Source organism: Balaenoptera physalus, assembly GCF_965194825.1.
Source record: "Balaenoptera physalus genome assembly, chromosome: 11".
Classification (NCBI taxonomy): domain Eukaryota; kingdom Metazoa; phylum Chordata; class Mammalia; order Artiodactyla; family Balaenopteridae; genus Balaenoptera; species Balaenoptera physalus.
In genome coordinates, this window is record NC_138896.1 from 74,610,227 (window position 1) to 74,631,691 (window position 21,465).

The 21,465-nt window shown below is 50.6% G+C and overlaps 1 protein-coding gene across 10 annotated transcripts in view; it reads left to right on the forward strand.

Annotated features, from left to right (window-relative positions):
- LOC309638423 (nischarin) overlaps positions 1-21,465 on the forward strand; it is an 87,128-nt gene that overhangs the window by 34,431 nt on the left and 31,232 nt on the right. For 5 of the 10 annotated variants that reach the window (XM_082414387.1, XM_082414391.1, XM_082414396.1 and 2 more), the window contains exons 10-19: positions 77-262; positions 417-545; positions 1,728-1,841; positions 2,195-2,306; positions 6,398-6,522; positions 7,639-7,688; positions 15,894-17,303; positions 19,628-19,997; positions 20,478-20,634; positions 21,138-21,266. In XM_082414387.1, coding sequence (XP_082270513.1) covers positions 77-262; positions 417-545; positions 1,728-1,841; positions 2,195-2,306; positions 6,398-6,522; positions 7,639-7,688; positions 15,894-17,303; positions 19,628-19,997; positions 20,478-20,634; positions 21,138-21,266 — 2,782 coding nt within the window. Of the gene's footprint in view, positions 1-76; positions 263-416; positions 546-1,727; positions 1,842-2,194; positions 2,307-4,602; positions 4,732-6,281; positions 6,523-7,638; positions 7,689-15,893; positions 17,304-19,627; positions 19,998-20,477; positions 20,635-21,137; positions 21,267-21,465 lie in introns of those variants that run through there. The other 5 variants (XM_082414389.1, XM_082414388.1, XM_082414393.1 and 2 more) reach the window with 4 other exon arrangements.

Here is a 21,465-nt window from a genome sequence, read left to right on the forward strand (position 1 = left end):
CACACCCTTAATGTCAGTCCCCTTTCTTTGGAGCCTTGACCTTAACCACTTTACTCTGTTCTCAATGCTGCCGCAGCACCTGTACAACCTCGTGCACCTGGACCTGTCCTACAACAAGCTGTCCTTCTTGGAAGGGGTTCACACCAAACTGGGGAACATCAAGACCCTGAACCTGGCAGGCAATCTCCTGGGGAGTCTGAGTGGCCTGCACAAACTCTACTCCCTGGTCAACCTGGATCTTAGCGACAACAGAATCGAACAGGTGAGCCGTGCCCCAGAAGGGTCTTGGGGTTCTGGAGTGGCTGTGCCTTGGCGTTGATCACTTTAGCGAGAATGGTGGGCTTCCTTTCTTTGGCTGTCAAGTGAGCGGTCACCTTGCTGAAGTGTTAAAGAAGGGACGCGGGAATGCCTTGCAGATGGAGGAGGTCAGGAGCATCGGCAGCCTCCCGTGTCTGGAGCACGTGGCTCTGCTGAACAACCCTCTGAGCATCATCCCTGACTACCGGACCAAGGTGCTGGCTCAGTTCGGAGAGCGGGCCTCGGAGGTAAGCTGCTCGGGGAGGGGTCAGCTGGAGGTGACATCCGCTTACATATACTTGCCTGCTTCAGAAGGACGTCCTGACCCTGAGGGGCCTTTCAGGTCTGGGAAGTCCGCTGCCTCCCCAGGAAAAGGTTCCCTCATGCATCTCCTCTTGGGGGCCACCGGCTGCCGTGCTTCCGCCGTGGGCTTCCCCTCGCCTCTGTCAGAGCTTCAGGTCGGGGTGCTACCCAGGAACCAATAGGCACAGCCTGAGTGTGGAGGGACTGACTGTCTTCAACTTGTTAAAAAGTAATGTTTATTGTAGACAAGGGTCAGGAATAAGATGTCTGAATTAATTATATTTCCTGGACAACCTCTGGCCATAAAGTCTGACCATAAACCTGAAGGGTTTGCCCACCTTGGCCAGCGTCACCCAGCCCAGTATCTGCTGTCTGCCAAGTGGCCGCCTGCTGCCCCGCCAGCCCAACAGGTCTGCCTCCAGGTTCACCTGTCTCCTCAGCCTCAAGCAGGCTCCCTCCACTCTCCCCAAATCCCAGGCTGGAAGATACCTGGGAGTGTGTTTGCATCCTCCCCCCGACCCCGCCCTGCAATCTCTTTTCAGCCCCAAGTGCACCTTTCTCCACACTGTCACCAAGACAACATTCACAAGATGTCACCTCCTCCCCTCCCTGGCTCCCAGGCCCTTGGGACGTTCCCTCATTTGACCACACTGCTGCTCCCCACTGCCTGCCGGCCCACAGCTCCCTCCTGCACTTGCAGGTGGGGTCCCTGCCCTTCTGCCTGCTTCCCATACCTTTGCCCTCCCAGTTCCCCAGTCCAGAAGGCCCTCCCCTTGCTCTTTGCAGATCTGAGTTCCGCCATAATTGGAGGCTTAGTTCAAGGCACCACCTTCACCCCTCTCCCAGCCACCCCAGAGGCCTTCTCAGTGGACCCTGCAGCCCTGTCTTCCCTTCCTGGAGAGGGACTCCCAGAACTGGGCCAGACAGTGTGAGACCTCCCTGGGCCACTCCAAGGAGCTCCCAGGTCACTTCCATGGGTGGCGAGGAGCTCACCTCCCAGCAGGCTGAGCCTCCGCAGCCTCCTGTGTCCTCACGGGGCCTGGCCCACACCTCGGTGGGACCCTGCCATTCTCCTCCCTCCATGCTTGCCAGCACCTATGCTGATAGCCATTTTCTGGACACTGTAGGTCTGTCTGGACAACACAGTGACCACAGAGAAGGAGTTGGACACAGTGGAAGTGCTGAAAGCGATTCAGAAAGCCAAGGAGGTCAAGTCCAAATTAAGCAACCCCGAGAAGAAGGTGGGTCTTTGTGTGGGAGGTGGGAGGAGGGGTGGTGAGGAGCCAGCCGAGGAAGGAGCTGGCTTGCAGTGGAGCTGGGCCAGGGAGCACTCCGGGCCGTGGAGTCCTGGCTGCACCCCCTGCCCCCCCGGCTGCATGACCCTGGGCTTTCACGCTCCCTCTGTTCTCGTCTGTGAGATGGGGGTGGTGATAGGACTTGACGCATGGGGTTGCTGAGGGTTAGTTAAGATCTCCTTCCCTGTCACCGATGTTTGTGAGAGCCATGAGCTCCTCATATCTCAGGCTCTGCCAAGTTCTGTTCTCTTCTTCTGGATCTGTCTCCTCTCCCCGACTGACTCGGCACCTCTCCTCAGGTCAGTGAGGATTCTAGGCTCTCTGCTGCCCCGTGCGTCAGGCCCAGCAGCTCCCCTCCCACCGTGGCTCCCACCTCTGCCTCCTTGCCCCAGCCCATCCTCTCCAACCAAGGTAATCGCGTGTGTATCTTTCTCCCTGGCAGAGCTGCACGTGCCCTGCCTGGGCCCCCAGCTGGGCTGGGGTTGGGGGAGAGATGCCGGCACCTGTTCCCTACACGGTTCAGATGCAGGGAGGGCGTGGTGCTGTCTCCACACCAGCCCCTCTCGGGGTGGCGCATGGCTGGGGGGTGCCTGGCTGAGGTTTGCTTAGTGAGGACTCCCAATTGCTCTGACACACACATCCAGATCCTCTAGGGTTCCACGGGGTGTGCTCTTTGAACTGGCTGCTGGCCCATGAAGACCCCACTGGCCCACAGGCAGTGGGGGCAGACTGGCTCCTTGTTCATGGGAACCCAGGCCTGGTTACTTCCCTAAGTCAGGCACCCCGATACCTGCATGGGGAGCGTGCCTCATTGCCGTGGCCCTGGTGGTATCACGCAGCCCCAAACACTCTGTTGGTGGGGCCAAGATGGGCTGTCTGTGAACCCATGGAAGACCAATCCCTTTCATCCACCCACTGTCTTAGCGTTTTCAAAGGGCTTTCACCTCTGAACCCAGGCATCCTCGGAGATGAGTGAGTGAAGCAGGTCCCATGAGTGTCTGCTGGCCCGGCCCCCACGGAAGAGGGGAGGGTGTGCCGTCCCGAGTGGAGCCGAGGCTCGGGACACACAGGAAAGAACGCCGCCCACCCGGGCTCCTGGAGACGGAGAACTTGGTGTGAGGTCTTGGGAAAACAGTTTGACCCTATGTTTCAAGAGCCAGAAAAACGTTCCCACCCCTTGACCTGGTAACCCCGCTGGTGGGGATTTTATCTTAGCGGGATAAGATAACAGGGAAGTCGGAGGTGAGATGCTCACCGCAGCACTGTTTATGCTAGCCAAACATGGGCCGTGATGGACGTCAGAGAGTGAGAGGGAGATTAAGCTGTGGTCCAGAATACCCTGCAGCCATCACAGCCGAGAGGGGAAGGCTGGATGAGAAAGGAGAAGTGCTGGGTTGAGTCAGAGAGCCTGCGCAGGGCAGCGCGCCGAGGTCACAGCCGTGGATGTGAGCCAGAGAGTGGATGGGGACGTTGGTGCTGGAGCAGTCGTCCGTTTGCTTTTGTAACACTCTTGACTGAGAAATTTCGGTTTTATTTTTTTTACGTAAAAGGGGAGGGGGTTTGTATCACTGTGAAGATGCTTCCCTGACCGTGTCTCCTGCCAAGGGGCCAGAGCCCTCCTTAGGCCCCCCGCCCCGAGCTGCCCGTCACAGCCCTGGGTGCCTGTGGGGGGGACTGCACGGCTAGGCTCTGGGGCCAGGGCCCAGCCTGTTCTCAGTCAGTGTTTGTTGAGTCGGGGAATGAGTGAGCCGCAGGCGGCGAGGGAGGCGTCTGCCCCTACAGCCGTAGCTGCGGGCAGCGCCCCCTTTGGTGGCAAAGCCTCTGCACCAGCCAGGCCCAGGCCTCAGCCCCTTTCCTCGCTGCCCCCGCTCCTGGGGATGCGCCATGCAGTGGCTCACTGTAGTCTTCCCCCTTCCCGCTACTGGACCTTTAGACGTTGTCTCCAGATCTGCACCTCTTATAAATAAAACTGCAGTGGATGTCTCTGTGTGCACATCTCTTTCCTTTTGGTGAGAAACAACAAAGGTTGGGCCCCGTCTAAGCATTCTAATGTCCCCTGTCCCATTCTCTGAGTGGCCCTTTCTGACCACTTGTTTGTACAGACCGCAGTCCAGGAAGGAAGCAGAAAGACTGTCCCTATCCACATTTCCTCAGTTCCAAACAGGGCTTGGGTGGGTAGTGACAGGAAAATGTTCTTTTTCTTGCTAACGTGGAGGAATCCGCAGAAGTTTGTGTTCAGCCACGTGCTATTGGACTTTGCCTGCATGGGCGAGGATTTCTCCCTAGGTGCGGGAGCAGCTCTGTTCCCAGCCCAGTTCTGTAGAAGTGAACATACTTGTGAATAAAATGGGCCCCCGGGGGCCTGCCTGGAGGGGTGCTGTCCAGTAAACACCAGGCCTCTGGTCATCTCAGGAGCTGTTAGCCAGCTTGTTGGAGCCATGGAGGGTTGTGGCCACAGGGACTGATGTGCAAAATGACTGAGTTGATTCTCCAGCCAGGTCCAGGGGCTGAGAGGAGGCCATAGAGAAGTGGTTCGGAGCAGGCACCTGGGCTGGGTCACCTGAGTTTGCATCCCAGCTTTCTGGCTGTGGTCCCTCAAGCAACTTGTTACCTCCCAAAGCTCTGTTTTCTCTACCCTACTTCATCGATTCTAAGATGCACACATTTCCACCTTGTGACTTCTCTGAAATTGAGATGCATCTTTCAGTCAGTGGCGTCTCATAGTCGCTGTCAGCCAGCTGGTATTCGTGATGGAGTTGTGTGAAAAACCTTCCGTGGACACCTGCTGAGACCAAGATGGCGCCACATCTACGCATCTTAGATTTGATGAGCTGTGGTAAATAATGGGAGGCGTGCGTGAGCTAATGCTGGGGAAGCACTTAGCACTGCTTCTGGTCCATCAGAAGTGGTCAGTAAGGGCTCCCTGCCTGCGTCCTTTTTGGAGGGTTTCAAGATGATCAGGACAGTGCCCCTGAGGAACTTGGAGCCCCTTGGGAAGATGAGCTGTACCCCCAAGGGAGAACAGGACAGAATGATTTGGGTCATTTGTGGAAGACAGAGAAGTCTGTCTAGAGCAGAGAGGACTTTGCAGTGGAGTTGTATGTGAGGTGAATGTCAAAGGATGGTAGGATCTGAGCATGTGAGGGAGGAGGGGGTGGATTCCAGGAGAGAACAGCACGCTTCATGCCTGGCTCTGTGCCTGCTGCCCTTCCTGCCTGTGCACAGCCCCTGCTGCTTTGCCCTGGGGGGTGTCTGGGCTTGGGCCCGGCCATCTGCCTGCCTAGCCCATGGGCAGAGGACCTGGGCCATTGTGAGTTGTCCTGACCCCAGCCAGCAGCTGAGCTGGACGAGGGCCTGTGACCTCTGGGGCTCTGAGTTCTCTGAGGTATTTTCTTGGGCCGTGGTGACTGGTGGTAAAGCCAGGCTATGGAGGCAAGCCCTGGGCTCCTCCAGGTTTCTGCAAAACTTAGAGTTGATGCCCAGCATTCATCCAATCAGCTGCATTTAGGAGAAAGTTAAAAAAAGATTTTACCCTCAACCAGTCTGGAAAATGTCTGGAGTGAAGTAATGGGCCCAGACAAGCTGTAATAATAATACAACAGCGTCAGCAGGCTTCAAAAGCAGCCCAAGTGAGTCAGAGCGTGCTGTCCACGGGCGGTGGCCCAGGGGAGGGTCAGTGGGATGTGTCCTGTGGGAAGGTGGGCATGGGTTGTCCTCTCCAGCCCTGGAGGAAACCCGAGCCTGCAAGAACGCCTGGCCTTCCCATGAGGGGTCTTGTGCCCCTGTGTCTGCAAAACTCCGCAGGGATGCTGGGGTGGCGGGTAGGGGGACTTGAACCATTTCCCCATGAAGACGCTCTAGGAGCAAACACGTTTAAGGCTCTTGGTGGACATATTGCCAGACTGCTCTCCAAATGGGTGGGGCAGCTTGCACCCCAGTGCCTGCCTCTGCCAGTTAGGCCAAACAGCCTGACCTTTGCCAAAGTGAGAGGCCAAGCTTGCCCTTCTTTGATGGCTCGCGAGGGTGAGCTTGTATCTTGTGTTACGCCTGTTGGCCGTTCTTTTGTGGAATGTCTGTTCATTCTTTGCAGTCTCCTAATGGGATTTCTGATTTTCTCCCCCCATTTTTTGTTATCTGTAAGAGCGTTTTATAGATTAAAGATACAAGCCTTTGACAAATGTTGTGAGCACTTTTTTCTCATTTCGTTTAGGTTTCTTTTTTTACTTACAGAAGTTTAGCTTTTATGCAGTCACACCTCAACTTCTTCCTTTGGATTTAGTCTCAGAAAGTCTCTCCCTACCCTGAGATTAGATAAGCAGTCATTTGTTCTTCTAGTTATTTTAAGATTTCAGTTTCAACATTTTCTTCTATAATCCACGTGGCTAGGTTTGGGGTCTGATTAGCCCCCAGCCATGCCGGTAGCCCGAGGGCCCAGCCCCGTTTGTTGAATGGCTGCTCTCCCCGCCCCGCCTGCCCCACCCGCCTGCCCCTGGTCTCTCCAGGAATCATGTTTGTGCAAGAAGAGGCCCTGGCCAGCAGCCTGTCATCCACCGACAGTCTGACTCCTGAGGACCGGCCCATTGCGCGGGGATGCTCTGATTCCTTGGAGTCCATCCCTGCGGGACAGGTAACATCCTCCTCCTGCTTCTGGGGGTTGGTTACCTCTGCGGCCTGCTCTTGTGCCTGAAGCTGTCTGGAAGTAGGAGGTGGCCCGGCTGGAGTTGCAGCAGATGCTGCCAGTGCTTGGTGTGCTCTGCTCTGTGGTTAAGGGTCTGTTCACTTAGCGTCTGTCATCTGTCTCTTTCTTTGGACTGATGGGAATAGGCAGTTTTCTCTTACTGGACCCTGGGGGGCAAAGCCACATAACCCTTAGTGCATGTGAGCAGACTCCCTGGGGAAAGTTCAGAAGGCCCTGGCCAGGGGTGGCTTGTTTGGGCTCCACACCCATCAGGAAGTTTCTCCCCCTGCTGTCTGGCACCCCTGGGCCATTTTGCCTGTTTCTGCACGTCACCCACCCTGGTAATCTGGGACACGCTGTGACTCTGTTACTTCTTCCGTGGCTGCTCCTGAGGGTCCCTGAGCTGCTTCCTGTGTCTTGGAAAGAAAGAGGACTGCAGGTGTGGTGCGAGGGGCTCGTTTGCTGTGTGCGTGGGGAGTGTGCTTGGTAGCTGGGCCTGCCCAGCCCTGTCTCCTTTCACCAACACAGTGTCATGGCCGTGTGGCACTGGGGCAGTGGGCAGAGTCCTCGCTCTGTCCCGGCACTCCACTGCACTCTCCCTTCACCCTCCCCAGGGTCACAGCAGGAGGCTCCTGAGCCCTGGGTCTTCTCCGCTGCCCAGAGACCATTGGGAGGGCCTTGCCAGGCACTGCACAGCCTCTGCTCACCATGTCCTCTGCTGGCCCGGTACCAAGTTGGTAGATGGTCCACATGGACCCTGTGGGATGGCACAGGGAACATTCAGATGCCAGACCCGGAGGCACAAGCTGAGCTTGCAGAGGGCGAGAGGCTTTGGCCCAGGGGTTGGGAGTGTGGGCTGGGGTCAGACTGACACGGTTGGAAGTCTTAGCTGACTGAGTGAGTCTCTCTGCCTCTCTGGGCCCCAGGATCCACCCTAGGGTGGAGTGTGGGGATAGCAAGGAGCCTCCTGCTGGGCCACGAGGGAGTGCTTGGGGCCTGGCGCCCGGTGAATGCCAGGGCATGGCTGCGGCAGGTGGGGGCTGACCGCGTTTCCTTTCCTGGCAGGCACCTTCTGATGATTTAAGAGACGTGCCGGGAGCTGTTGGCAGTGCAAGGTAAGGAAGAGGCTATCGTGGAAGGCATTCTGGGCCTTCTGCACACGCTCTGTGGGCCAGTAGTAACCAAGATTTTCTTAAAAGTCTGTTTGCAGAAGTCCTATAGAACTATTTCTTCCTTTAAATAAATAAACACAGCTGAAATGGACTGTGGTCTGTTTCCAAGTTCTAATCCCTAAACTTTGCATTGACACATGTTATCCTACGCTAGGGGTCAGCAGGTCAAAGCCAATTTAGTCCACTGCCTGTTTTGTACAGTCTGTGAGCTAAAAATGATTGTTCCATTCTTAAGGAGCTGTTTTAAAAAAAAAAAAATGATGTGGGTGGGGTAGCCCCCAAAGCCTCAAGTGTTTACTGTCTTTACAGAAGAGGTTCCCCAACCCCATACTACATACCCTTTTTCACCAGGGCCAGTAGAGGCCAAGAGGCGGTTGAATTTATTTTTTTTAATTTTTATTGGAGTATAGTTGATTTACAATGTTGTGTTAGTTTCAGGTGTACAGCAAAGTGAATCAGTTATGCATTTATCCACTCTTTTTAAGGTCTTTTCCCATATAGATCATTACAGAGTGTTGAGTAGAGTTCCCTGTGCTATACAGTAGGTCCTTATTATCTATTTTATATATAGTAGTGTATACATACAAATCACAATCTCCCATTTTATTCCTCCTCCACTTCCCCCCAGTAACCATAAGCTTGTTTTCTACATCGGTGACTCTATTTCTGTTTTGTAAATAAGTTTATTTGTACCACTTTTTTTAGATTCCACATACAAGCGATATCATATGATATTTGTCTTTGTCTAACTTCACTCAGTATGACAATTCCTAGGTCCATCCATGTTGCTGCAAATGACATTATTTCATTCTTTTTTATGGCTGAGTAGTATTCCATTGTATATATGTACCAGATCTTCTTTATCCATTCACCTGTCGATGGACATTTAGGTTGCTTCCATGTCTTGGCTATTGTAAACAGTGCTGCAGTGAACATTGGGGTGCATGTATCTTTTCGAATTACGGTTTTCTCCAGATATATGGCCAGGAGTGGGATTGCTGGATCATATGGTAGTTCTATATTTAGTTTTTTAAGGAACCTCCATACTGTTCTCCATAATGGTTGTACCGATTTACATTCCCACTAACAGTGCAAGAGGGTTCCCTTTTCTCCACACCGTCTCCAGCATTTACTGTTTGTAGATTTTTTGATGATGGCCATTCTGACTGGTGTGAGGTGATACCTCATTGTAGTTTTGATTTGCATTTCTCTAATAATTAATGATGTTGAGCATCTTTTCATGTGCTTTTTGGCCATGTACATGTCTTCTTTGGAGAAATGTCTATGTAGATCTTCCACTCATTTTTTGACTGGGATGTTTGTTTTTTTGATATTGAGCTGCATGAACCGTTTGTATATTTTGGAGATTAATCCCTTGTCGGTCGCTTTGTTTGCAAATGCTTTCTTCCATTCTGTGGGTTGTCTTTTCTTTTTTTTTTTTTTTTAACATCTTTATTGGAGTATAATTGCTTTACACTGGTGTGTTAGTTTCTGTAGGTTATTAGTTATCTGTTTTATACATATTAGTGTATATACGTCAATCCCAATATCGCAGTTCATCGCACCACCACCACCACCCCCCGTTGCTTTCCCCCCTTGGTGTCCATACGTTTGTTCTCTACATCTGTGTCTCTGTTTCTGCCCTGCAAACCAGTTCATCTGTACCATTTTTCTAGGTCCCACATATATGCATTAATATATGATATTTGTTTTTCTCTTTCTGACTTACTTCACCCTGTAGGACAGTCTCTAGATCCATCTACGTCTCTACAAATGACCCAATTCCGTTCTTTTTTTATGGCTGAGTAATATTCCATTTTATATATGTGCCACATCTTCTTTATCCATTTGTCTGTCGATGGGCATTTAGGTTGCTTCCATGATGTGGCTATTGTAAATAGTGCTGCAGTGAACATTGGGGTGCATGTGTCTTTTTGAATTATGGTTTTCTCTGGCTATATGCCCAGTAGTGGGATTGCTGGGTCATATGGTAATTCTGTTTTTAGTTTTTTAAGGAACCTCCATACTGTTCTCCATAGTGGCTGTATCAATTTAAATTCCCACCAACAGTGCAAGAGAGTTCCCTTTTCTCCACATGTGGGTTGTCTTTTCATTTTGTTTATGGTTTCCTTTGCTGTGCAAAACCTTTTAAGTTAAATTAGGTCCCATTTGTTTATTTTTGTTTTTATTTTCATTACTCTAGGGGGGTGTATGAAAAAAGATATTGCTGCAATTTATGTCAGCAATATATGTATATATATATACATATACAATGTATATGTATACAATGTATATATACAATATATTTATATATATAATATATATATACATATACTATATATATACACATATTTTAGTTTGCTTGTTTTTTCTTTAATTGAAGTATAGTTGATATACAGTATTATATGTTACAGGTGTACAATATAGTGATTCAATTTTTTTTTTTTTTTTTTTTTTTTTTAAATAAATTTATTATTTATTTTTGGCTGTGTTGGGTCTTCGTTTCTGTGCGAGGGCTTTCTCTAGTTGCGGCGAGCGGGGGCCACTCTTCATCGCGGTGTGCGGGCCTCTCACTATCGCGGCCTCTCTTGTTGCGGAGCACAGGCTCCAGACGCACAGGCTCAGTAGTTGTGGCTTACGGGCCTAGTTGCTCCGTGGCATGTGGGATCTTCCCAGACCAGGGCTCGAACCCGTGTCCCCTGCATTGGCAGGCGGATTCTCAACCACTGCACCACCAGGGAAGCCCTAGTGATTCAATTTTTAAAGGTTATAATCCAGTTATAGTTATTATAAAATATTGACTGTATTCCCTGTGTTGTACAATATATCCTTGTAGCTTTTTTTATACATAATAGTTCATACTTCTTAATCCTGTACCCCTATCTTGCCCATCCCTCCTTCCCTCTCCCCACTGATAAACACTAGTTCTCTGTATCTCTTTTTTTATAGTCACCAGTTTGTTTTATTTTTTAGATTCCACATATAAGTGATAAGTGATATCATACAATATTTGTCTGTTTGACTTATTTCACTTATCATAATACCCTCCAAGTCCATCCATGTTGTTTCAAATGGCAAAATTTCATTATTTTTATGGCTGAGTGGTATTCCATTGTACATATGTACCACATCTTCTTTATCCAGTCATCTGTTGATGGACACTTAGGTTGCTTCCATATCTTGGCAATTGTAAATAATGCTGCTATGAACATTGGGGCACATCTATCTTTTTGAATTAGTGTTTTGGTTTTTTTGGGGTATATACCCAGGAATCGAATTGCTGGGTCATATGGTAGTTCTATTTTTAGTTTTTTGAGAAACCTCCATACTGTTTTCCACAGTGGCTGCACCAAGTTATATTTCTACCAACAGTATATAAGAATTCCCTTTTCTCCACATCCTTGCCAACATTATTTGCATTCTTTTTTTTTTTATTGTTTGCATTCTTTTTGATGATAGCCATTCTGACACGTGTGAGGTGATAGCTCATTGTGGTTTTGGTTTGCATTTCCCTGATGATTAGTGATATTGAGCATCTTTTCATGTGCCTGTTGAGTGCTGCCTATATTTTCCTCTGAGAGTTGTATAGTATCCGGTCTTACATTTAGGTCTTTAACCCATTTTGAGTTTATTTTTGTGTATGGTGTTAGGGAGTGTTCTAATTTCATTCTTTTACATGTAGCTGTCCAGTTTTCCCAGCACCACTTATTGAAGAGGCTGTCTTTTCTCCATTGTATATTCTTGCCTCCTTTATCAAAAAAAAGGTGACCATATGTGAGTGGGTTTATCTCTGGGCATTCTATCTTGTTCCATTGATCTATATTTCTCTTTTTGTGCCAGTACAATACTGTCTTGATTACTGTAGCTTCGTAGTGTAGTCTGAAGTCTGGGAGCCTGATTTCCTCCAGCTCCGTTTTTCTTTCTCAAGATTGCTTTGGCTATTTGGGGTCTTTTGTGTTTCCATACAAATTGTGAAATTTTTTGTTCAAGTTCTGTGAAAAATGCCATTGGTAATTTGATAGGGATTGCATTGAATCTGTAGATTGCTTTGTGTAGTATAGTCATTTTCACAATGTTGATTCTTCCAATCCAAGAACATGGTATATCTCTCCATCTGTTTGTGTCACCTTTGATTTCTTTCATCAGTGTCTTATAGTTTTCTGCATATAGGTCTTTTGTCTCCTTATGTAGGTTTATTCCTAGGTATTTTATTCTTTTTGTTGCAGTGGTCAATGGGAGTGTTTCCTTAATTTCTCTTTCAAATTTTTCATCATCAGTGTACAGGAATGCAAGAGATTTCTGTGCATTAATTTTGTATCCTGCAACTTTACCAAATTCATTGATTAGCTCTAGTTGTTTTCTGGTAGCATCTTTAGGATTCTCTATGCATAGTATCATGTCATCAGCAAACAGTGACAACTTTACTTCTTCTTTTCTGATTTGGATTCCTTTTATTTCTTTTTATTCTCTGATTGCTGTGGCTAAAACTTCCATAACTGTGTTGAATAATAGTGGTGAGAGTGGACAACCTTGTCTTTCCTGATCTTAGAGGAAATGGTTTCAGTTTTTCACCATTGAGAATGATGTTGGCTGTGGGTTTGTCATATATGGCCTTTATTATGTTGAGGTAAGTTCCCTCTATGCCTACTTTCTGGAGGGTTTTTATCATAAATGGGTGTTGAATTTTATCGAAAGCTTTTTCTACATCTTTTGAGATGATCATATGGTTTTTCTCCTTCAGTTTGTTAATATGATGTATCACATTGATTGATTTGTGTATGTTGAAGAATCCTTGCATTCCTGGGATAAACCCCACTTGATCATGGTGTATGATCCTTTTAATGTGCTGTTGGATTCTGTTTGCTAGTATTTTGGTGAGAATTTTTGTGTCTGTGTTCATCAGTGATATTGGCCTGTAATTTTCTTTTTGTGTGGTATCTTTGTCTGGTTTTGGTATCAGGGTGACAGTGGCCTCATAGAATGAGCTTGGGAGTGTTCCTTCCTCTGCAACTTTTTGGAAGAGTTTGAGAAGGAGAGGTGTTAACTCTTCTCTAAATGTTTGATAGAATTCACCTGTGAAGTCATCTGGTCCTGGACTTTTGTTTGTTGGAAGTTTTTTAATCACAGTTTCCATTTCAGTACTTGTGATTGGTCTGTTCCTATTTTCTATTTCTTCCTGGTTCAGTCTTGGAAGGTTGTACCTTTGTAAGAATTTGTCCATTTCTTCCAGGTTGTCCATTTTATTGGTGTATAGTTGCTTGTAATAGTCTCTTATTATCCTTTGTACTTCTGTGGTGTCATTTGCTACTTACCCTTTTTTCATGTCTAATTTTATTGATTTGAGCCCTCTCCCTTTTTTCCCTGATGAATCTCTAGCTAAAGGTTTATCAATTTTGTTTATCTTTTCAAAGAACCAGCTTTTAGTTTCATTGATCTTTTCTATTGTTTTCTTTGTCTCTATTTCATTTATTTCTGCTCTGATCTTTATGATTTCTTCTACTCACTTTGGGTTTTGTTTGTTCTTCTTTCTCTAGTTCCTTTAGGTCTAAGGTTAGGTTGTTTATTTGAGATTTTTCTTGTTTCCTGAGGTAAGATCGTATTGCTGTAAACTTCCCTCTTAGAACTGCCTTTGCTGCAGCCCATAGGTTTTGGATCGTCATGTTTTCATCGTCATTTGTCTCTAGGTATTTTTTGATTTCCTCTTTGATTTCTTCAGTGATGCATTGGTTGTTTAGTAACATATTGTTTAGCCTCCATGTGTTTGTGTTTTTTATAATTTTTTTTTTCCTGTAATTGATTTCTAATCTCATAGCATTGTGTTCGGAAAGGATGCTTGATATGATTTCAGTTTTCTTAAATTTACCGAGGCTTGATTTGTGTCCCAAGATGTGATCTGTCCTGGAGAATGTTCAATGTGCACTTGTGAAGAAAGTGTATTCTGCTGTTTTCGGATGAAATGTCCTATAAATGTCAATTAAATCCATCTTGTCTGAAGTATCATTTAAGGCTTGTGTTTCCCTATTGATTTTCTGTCTGGATGATCTGCCCATTGGTGTAAGTGGGGTGTTAAAAGTCCCCCACTGTTATTGTGTTACCGTCGATTTCCCCTTTTATGGCTGTTGGCATTTGCTTTATATATTGAGGTGCTCCTATGTTGGGTGCATATATATTTATAATTGTTGTATCTTCTTCTTGGATTGATCCCTTGATCATTATGTAGTGTCCTTTCTTATCTCTTGTAACAGTCTATTTTGTCTGATACAAGTATTGCTACTCCAGCTTTCTTTTGATTTCCATCGTGTGGAATCTCTTTTTCCATCCCCTCACTTTCAGTCTGTATGTGTCCCTAGGTCTGAAGTGGGTCTCTTGTAGACAACGTGTATACTGGTCTTGTTTTTGTATCCATTCAGCCAGTCTACATCTTTTGGTTGGAGCATTTAATTCATTTACATTTAAGGTAATTATCGATATGTTTGTTCCTATTGCCATTTTTTTAATTGTTTTGGATTTGTTTTTGTTGGTCTTCTTTCTTCCCTTTTTCTTTTGTTCTCTTATGATTTGATGACAATCTTTAGTGTTGTGTTTGGGTTGCTTTTTCTTTTTTGTGTGTGTATCTATTTTAGTTTTTTGGTTTGCAGTTCACATGAGGTTTTGATATAGCAGTCTACATACAAGGTTGTTTTAAGTTGCTGGTCTCTTGATTTCAAATGCAGTTCCCATATTCTGCATTTGTAGTCTCCTCATGGTTGCTGGTTTTGACATCATATTTGTGTATGGGTGATTTCCTACTTAATTACTTTACGTTTGCATTTACCAGTGAGCTTTCCCATTTGTGATTTTCTTATTTCTAGTTGTGACCTCTTTTTTTACCCCCCTGCCTAGAGAAGTTCCTTTAGCATTTGTTGTAAGGCTAATTTGGTGATGCTGAATTCTCTTAGCTTTTGCTTGTCTGTAAAGCTTTTGATTTCTCCGTCGAATCTGAATGAGAGCCTTGCTTGGTAGAGTATTCTTGGTTGTAGGTTTTTCCCTTTCATCACATATACTCCAATAAAGATGTTTAGAAGACATATATATATATATCTCGTGCCACTCTCTTCTGGCCTTCAAGAGTTTCTGCTGAAAAATCAGCTGATGACCGTATAGGGATTCCCTTGTATGTTATTTGTTGCTTTTCCCTTGTCGCTTTTAATATTTTTTCTTTGTATTTAATTTTTGTCAGTTTGATTAATACGTGTCTTGGTGTGTTCCTCCTTGGGTTTATCCTGTATGGGACTCTGCGCTTTCTGGACTTGGGTGACTATTTCCTTTCCCATGTTAGGGAAGTTTTCAGCTATAATCTCTTCAAATACTTTCTCAGGCCCTTTCCCTTTCTCTTCTTCTTCTGGGACCCCTGTAATGTGAATGTTGGTGCATTTAATGTCCCAGAGGTCTCTCAGACTGTCCTCATTTCTTTTCATTCTTTTTTCTTTATTCTGTTCTGTGGCAGTGATTTCCACCACTCTGTCTTCCAGCTCATTTATTCGTTCTTCTGCCTCAGTTATTCTGCTACTGATTCCTTATGGTGAGTTTTTCCATTTCACTTACTGTGTTATTCATCTCTGTTTGTTCTTTAAATCTTTTGTCTCTTTGTTAAACATTTCTTGTATCTTCTTGGTCTGTGCCTACATTCTTTTTCTGAGATTTTGAATCATCATTACTCTGAATTCTTTTTCAGGTAGATTACCTATCTCTAAAGGAGCTTGAATTTAAATGTGAAGGTCCTAAGACCCCCAGCCCACTCCCCATGCCTCTCACCTGTGAAGGCGACTGAGTGCCCCTGCAGGGGACTGTTGTCAAGTTAGTCCATGCCCATGAGCACTCATTGCTCTTGGGGCTTGTGGCCAGTGTCTGAAGGACTGAGAAGTCTTCATGATGTGCGCAGGATTGTGTTGGATGCCTGTGGTCTGGCCCCTGGGAGTGTGGTGGCCCCAGCCTTCCAGCACCTTGGCTCCCCACCAGGGTGCTTGCTAGCACCAGGCTCAGCTGTTTAGGAGGCTTGGGAGACCCATGGGTTGCTTCTTCAGGGCCAGGGGACAGCAGCAGGACTGGACGTGGGAGGTGAGGGCATCCCAGCCCAGCACGTCACTGACCTGGCTTCTCCCCGCACAGCCCAGAGCACGCAGAGCCAGAGGTCCAGGTGGTGCCCGGGTCCGGCCAGATCATCTTCCTGCCTTTCACCTGCATTGGCTACACCGCCACCAACCAGGACTTCATCCAGCGCCTGAGCACGCTCATCCGGCAGGCCATCGAGCGGCAGCTACCTGCTTGGATCGAGGCTGCCAACCAGCGAGAGGAGGGCCAGGGCGAGCAGGGCGAGGATGATGAGGAGGAGGAGGAGGATGTTACTGAGAACCGCTACTTTGAAATGGGGCCCCCGGATGTGGAGGAAGAGGAAGAGGGTGGGCCAGGAGAGGAAGAGGAAGAAGAGGAGGAGGAAGAGGAGGAGGAGGAGGGCGAGGAGGAGCGCCTGGCTCTGGAGTGGGCCCTGGGCGCAGATGAGGACTTCCTGCTGGAGCACATCCGCATCCTCAAGGTGCTCTGGTGCTTCTTGATCCACGTGCAGGGCAGCATCCGCCAGTTCGCTGCCTGCCTCGTGCTCACAGACTTCGGCATCGCCGTCTTTGAGATCCCGCACCAGGAGTCGCGGGGCAGCAGCCAGCACATCCTCTCCTCCCTGCGCTTTGTGTTCTGCTTCCCGCACGGCGACCTCACCGAGTTTGGCTTCCTCATGCCGGAGCTGTGCCTGGTGCTCAAGGTGCGGCACAGCGAGAACACACTCTTCATCATCTCAGACGCCGCCAACCTGCACGAGTTCCACGCTGACCTGCGCTCTTGCTTTGCCCCGCAGCACATGGCCATGCTGTGCAGCCCCGTGCTCTATGGCAGCCACACCAGCCTGCAGGAGTTCCTGCGCCAGCTGCTCACCTTCTACAAGGTGGCGGGCGGCTGCCAGGAGCGCAGCCAGGGCTGCTTCCCCGTGTACCTGGTCTACAGTGACAAGCGCATGGTGCAGACAGCCGCCGGGGACTACTCGGGCAACATCGAGTGGGCCAGCTGCACGCTCTGCTCCGCCGTGCGGCGCTCCTGCTGCGCACCCTCCGAGGCTGTCAAGTCTGCTGCCATCCCCTACTGGCTGCTGCTTACACCCCAGCACCTCAACGTCATCAAGGCCGACTTCAACCCCATGCCCAATCGCGGCACCCACAACTGCCGCAACCGCAACAGCTTCAAGCTTAGCCGTGTGCCGCTCTCCACTGTGCTTCTGGACCCCACACGCAGCTGCACTCAGCCAAGGGGCGCCTTCGCGGACGGCCACGTGCTTGAGCTGCTTGTGGGCTACCGCTTTGTCACCGCCATCTTCGTGCTGCCCCATGAGAAGTTCCACTTCCTGCGCATCTACAACCAGCTGCGGGCCTCACTGCAGGACCTGAAGACTGTAGTCATCGCCAAGACCCCTGCAACCGGGGGCAGGCCTCAGAGCCCCCCTGTGGATGGCCAGCCTGCCGAGGACGGGGCCCGGTAAGACTGAGCATGGGCTTTTGGGGGCCAGGGGGCGGGAGGCTGGCTGAGACCACTTACCTCACCCAGATCTCCAGCACCCCCTCAGCATTGCCTTTGGCTCCCTCAGGCTTGGTGCTGGGCTGCTCCTTATCTCCCAGGGCTTCAGAAGAGGCCCAGGAAAGCTGTCCTTCCACAAAGCCAGGCTGGCCCAATTCTCTGCCACTTAGAGTCCTGTGTGGCTGGGTCCCCAGGCTCCTGCTCCCACCTTGCCTGGCCCTCTCCACCGGGTCCAAGCATGGCCTCTAGGCATCACCCACGCCTCCTCGCCTCCAGGCTCACAGTCTCGTGGCTGGCTCTGTGAGCTAGGGGGCTGCTTCAGGCACCACCTGCCTCTGACCCCCAGCTCCAAGCCCGTACCCTTTGGTGAGCCACACATGCCTTCTCAGGAAGACGTGGGTTGCTCAGGGGCCCTCTCTGTGTGTAATTTTGTGAGTCCATTCCAAAGGAAGCTGTTGGCTGAGAGCAGCAAGGTCTGAGTGTGTGAGCTGGGTGGTCACTTTGTGCAAAACTCCTTTTCTTCTGGGGGGAGACTGAAGTGCAGAGAGGGGAGGAGTTGGCAGCCCTGTCCTCTTCTTCTTTTTTTTTTTTTTTTTAAATTTATTTTTGGCTGCGTTGGGTCTTCGTTGCTGCGTGCGGGCTTTCTCTAGTTGCGGTGAGCGGGGGCTACTCTTCATTGCGGTGCACGGGCTTCTCATTGTGGTGGCTTCTCTTGTTGCGGAGCACAGGCTCTAGGCATGTGGGCTTCAGTAGTTGCAGCACGCGGGCTCAGTAGTTGCGGCTCGTGGGCTCTAGAGTGCAGGCTCAGTAGTTGTGGCGCACAGGCTTAGTTGCTCTGTGACATGTGGGATCTTCCCAGACCAGGGCTCAAACCCGTGTCCCCTGCATTGGCAGGTGGATTCTTAACCACTGCGCCACCAGGGAAGCGCAGCCCTGTCCTCTTCTTCCTTACTCTCCTTCACCTGCTCCTTCCCCCGAGCCTGGCTTCCCTCAGGGCCGCCTGGGGTTGGCATATAGTGGCTTGTGGGGGCCACGGTCACAGTCACAGGTTCACCCGTGCCTGGGGCTCAAGAGGCGCCCTGTGCCCTTCAGGGTGCCCCTTTCTACTGTTACTGCTCCCAACTTCATGTATGCTGGGGCTTCCCTACCTGGGCAAGAAAACCCTTTGTTTGTTGGCCTTCCTGTCCAATGAGACATGGTGTAGCTCACTTCCTCTTCCATCCTGGTGGACAGTGGAGACCCTGCCCTCACCCCAGCATCTCACAGGGCATTCCTTCTCTCTCCAACCCAGCCCCTCAACTGATGCTCCCAAAGGTCATCCAGCATCTTCCTGGCTGAATCAGGGAGCCCTCTTATGCCCAGCTCAAGTCCCATGCTCTCCATAGAGACCTGTGATGCCTCCAGGTACTGGAGAGCCGCTTATGCCAGAGGCGGCCTTGCATGGCCATCTCTCTGTCTCCCTGCCCCTATGATGAGGCTTCAGATGGTGACACTTTGTCTCAGTTTCCCTGCCACCCCCAAGCCTGGCTGGACCCTCCCCACAGTAGGGACTGCATGCTGAAAGCAGGCGCTCTGCTTCACCCCGGCAGATGCATCTCTGCCCCAAGACAGCAGGAGGACAGCCCAGAGGGCTTGGGGGCATTTGGCCCAGTGCAAGATCAGGGCCCCAGGGATCTCTTTCAGCAGCTGGACTGTCCAGTTGAGAGGATGACATCCAGGACTCCCCACCAACATGAGCTTGGGCATGTAGGCTGGTGGCAGGGAGCTCCAAACCTCTATGAGGGTTCTTTCTGAGCATTGTTTGATCTCATGCTTGGAACAGACCAGAGAAAACCCAGTGTGGCCACATGCAGTGGTGGCTGAGTGGGGTGAGATCCTGGGCTACCTGAGGAGGCCTCGAAGGCAAACTGAGGAGCAGTTTGAGTATTTGGTTCTCAACTCCATGTTCCCCAAGGTCCCAGCTCTGGGCACCTTGGTTCGTGCTCTGGACTCTGTAGTGGCATTTCTGACACCTTTACCACCTTCTCAAAATGATTTTTCAGTCCATGAGCCACATCTGTCTTTCTAAGCCCTGCCCTATCTTCCCATCTCCCCCGCAAGAGAAAGGGCCCCGGCACTTTCTTTCTGCTGTTTGGTCTTCCCATAAGGAACCAAGATGAAATCCCCAGATGACCCCAGAGGCGGTGTGTGGTACGTGCGTTTCCCTCACACTGAGGTTACACGTGGGATGTGAATCTGCATTTGGGACTCACGTGTTAATATGGTTTTTCTTGGGGGACTGGGAGATGCAGCAATGAGCAGCATCTCCAGGAGGTCCCGGCAGAGGCTCCAGCCCCAGCCCCAGTGGAGGTCCCAGCTCTAACCCCGCCAAAGACCCCAGCTCCGGCAGAGCCCTCAGTGCCAGCTTTGGTCCCAGCGGAGGCCCCAGCCTCAGCAGAGACCCCTTCGGAGGCCTCAGTGGGGGCCTCGGACCCGGCAGTGGAGGCCGCAGCACAAGTGGAGGCCCCCGCCCAGTACCCAAGCGACCACTTGATCCGGTCCACGTCGGAGGAGAATCAGATCCCCTCGCACCTGCCCGCCTGCCCATCGCTCCGGCACATCGCCAGCCTGCGGGGGAGCGCCATCGTTGAGTTCTTCCACAGCAGCGTTGCCGAGGTAGGGCCAGCGCGCCTGTGGAGGAAGGTGGCACTGTCGTCCTGGGGCCCCGGCAGGCTCACCTTGGGGTCAGCCTCAGGTTCCCAGACTTATGTGTGCTGGCTTTTCCCCCAGCTTCAGCTGTTCACAGCTTTGAGGACCTGAGTAGGGAGAACCTGGGGTGCCCTCCCCTGGCCAGTTGTTCCCTCCATCACCGCCTCCTCCTGCGGCTATTCCTAGCCTCGGGCCCTGGGCAGACCCCACGGCACACCGTCTCCCATCCCTCACCTCCTCTCTGCTTCAGAGTTTATAAATAGGTTGACGAGACACAGTAGAGGTCCCACGCCTCCCCATCCAAGGCTGTGGGCCCGTCCCTGGGACGGCAGGTCACTGGGTAGTGGGGCTGGCAGAGGCCACCCTCCGCAGAGGCGTGGAGGAGGAGCTGTGTGCCCCGGCCGCCCTGCTCTCCTGCAGGCCCCAACCCGGCCCCTCTGTGTCCAGGTGGAAAACGAGGAGCTGCGGCACCTCCTGTGGTCGTCGGTGGTGTTCTACCAGACCCCGGGGCTAGAGGTGACCGCCTGCGTGCTGCTCTCCACCAAGGCCGTGTACTTTGTGCTGCACGATGGCCTCCGCCGCTACTTCTCGGAGCCGCTGCAGGGTGGGCACTGGGGCCTGAGGGGATGGGCGGGGTTCTGTCTCTAGAGCCCTTGTGCCACGTCAGGCAGCAGCGATTTGGCTGCACTGGGCCGAGAATCTCTTTTCTGAGGAAGGGGGGTGATGACAGCACTTTCCTCCTGGAGCTGTCACGTGGGATGCGAGGCCAGGCGTGAAAGCGCCCAGTAAGGCCCCGTGAGTGCCCGGGACCCAGGCGTGCTGGGGGGATGTTGGGCAGCCTCTGCCCCTTGGGGCCTTGGTGGGCACCTTAGCCAGTGCCCTGTCCGAGGGCTCCTGGTGTCTCCAGCGCACCAGGCAAGGCTCAGACTGTAGAACACGTTTCCCCGAGGCCATGTGTGCTCAGAGGTGGCGGGGGCTCCTCGCCAGGCCTCAGTGGACCAGGCCATCAAGGGGGCCCATTCCTGCTCCAGGCAGCTGCACACCTGGGAACCTTGTGCTCACCCAGCACGGCCGCCACCACGTTCGCTCCCTTTCTGTCTATCACAGATTTCTGGCATCAGAAAAACGCCGACTACAACAACAGTCCCTTCCACATCTCTCAGTGCTTTGTTTTAAAACTCAGCGACCTGCAGGTAGTCAATGTTGGACTCTTCGACCAGTATTTCCGGCTGACGGGTGAGTGGTCACTGTGCTTTTGTCCTATTTTGGGTGAAGGCCAGTGTCACCAGTGGGCTTCCACCTTCATATGTGGGTGCCTTATCGCAGGCAGAGTTTATCTGCTCACAAGCCAGTTCACCGGAGCGGGAGGAAGCAGCTTCAGGAACTGCTGAGAGGGCAGAACTCACCCCGCAGGACTTGGAGCGAGAGGCTGGGA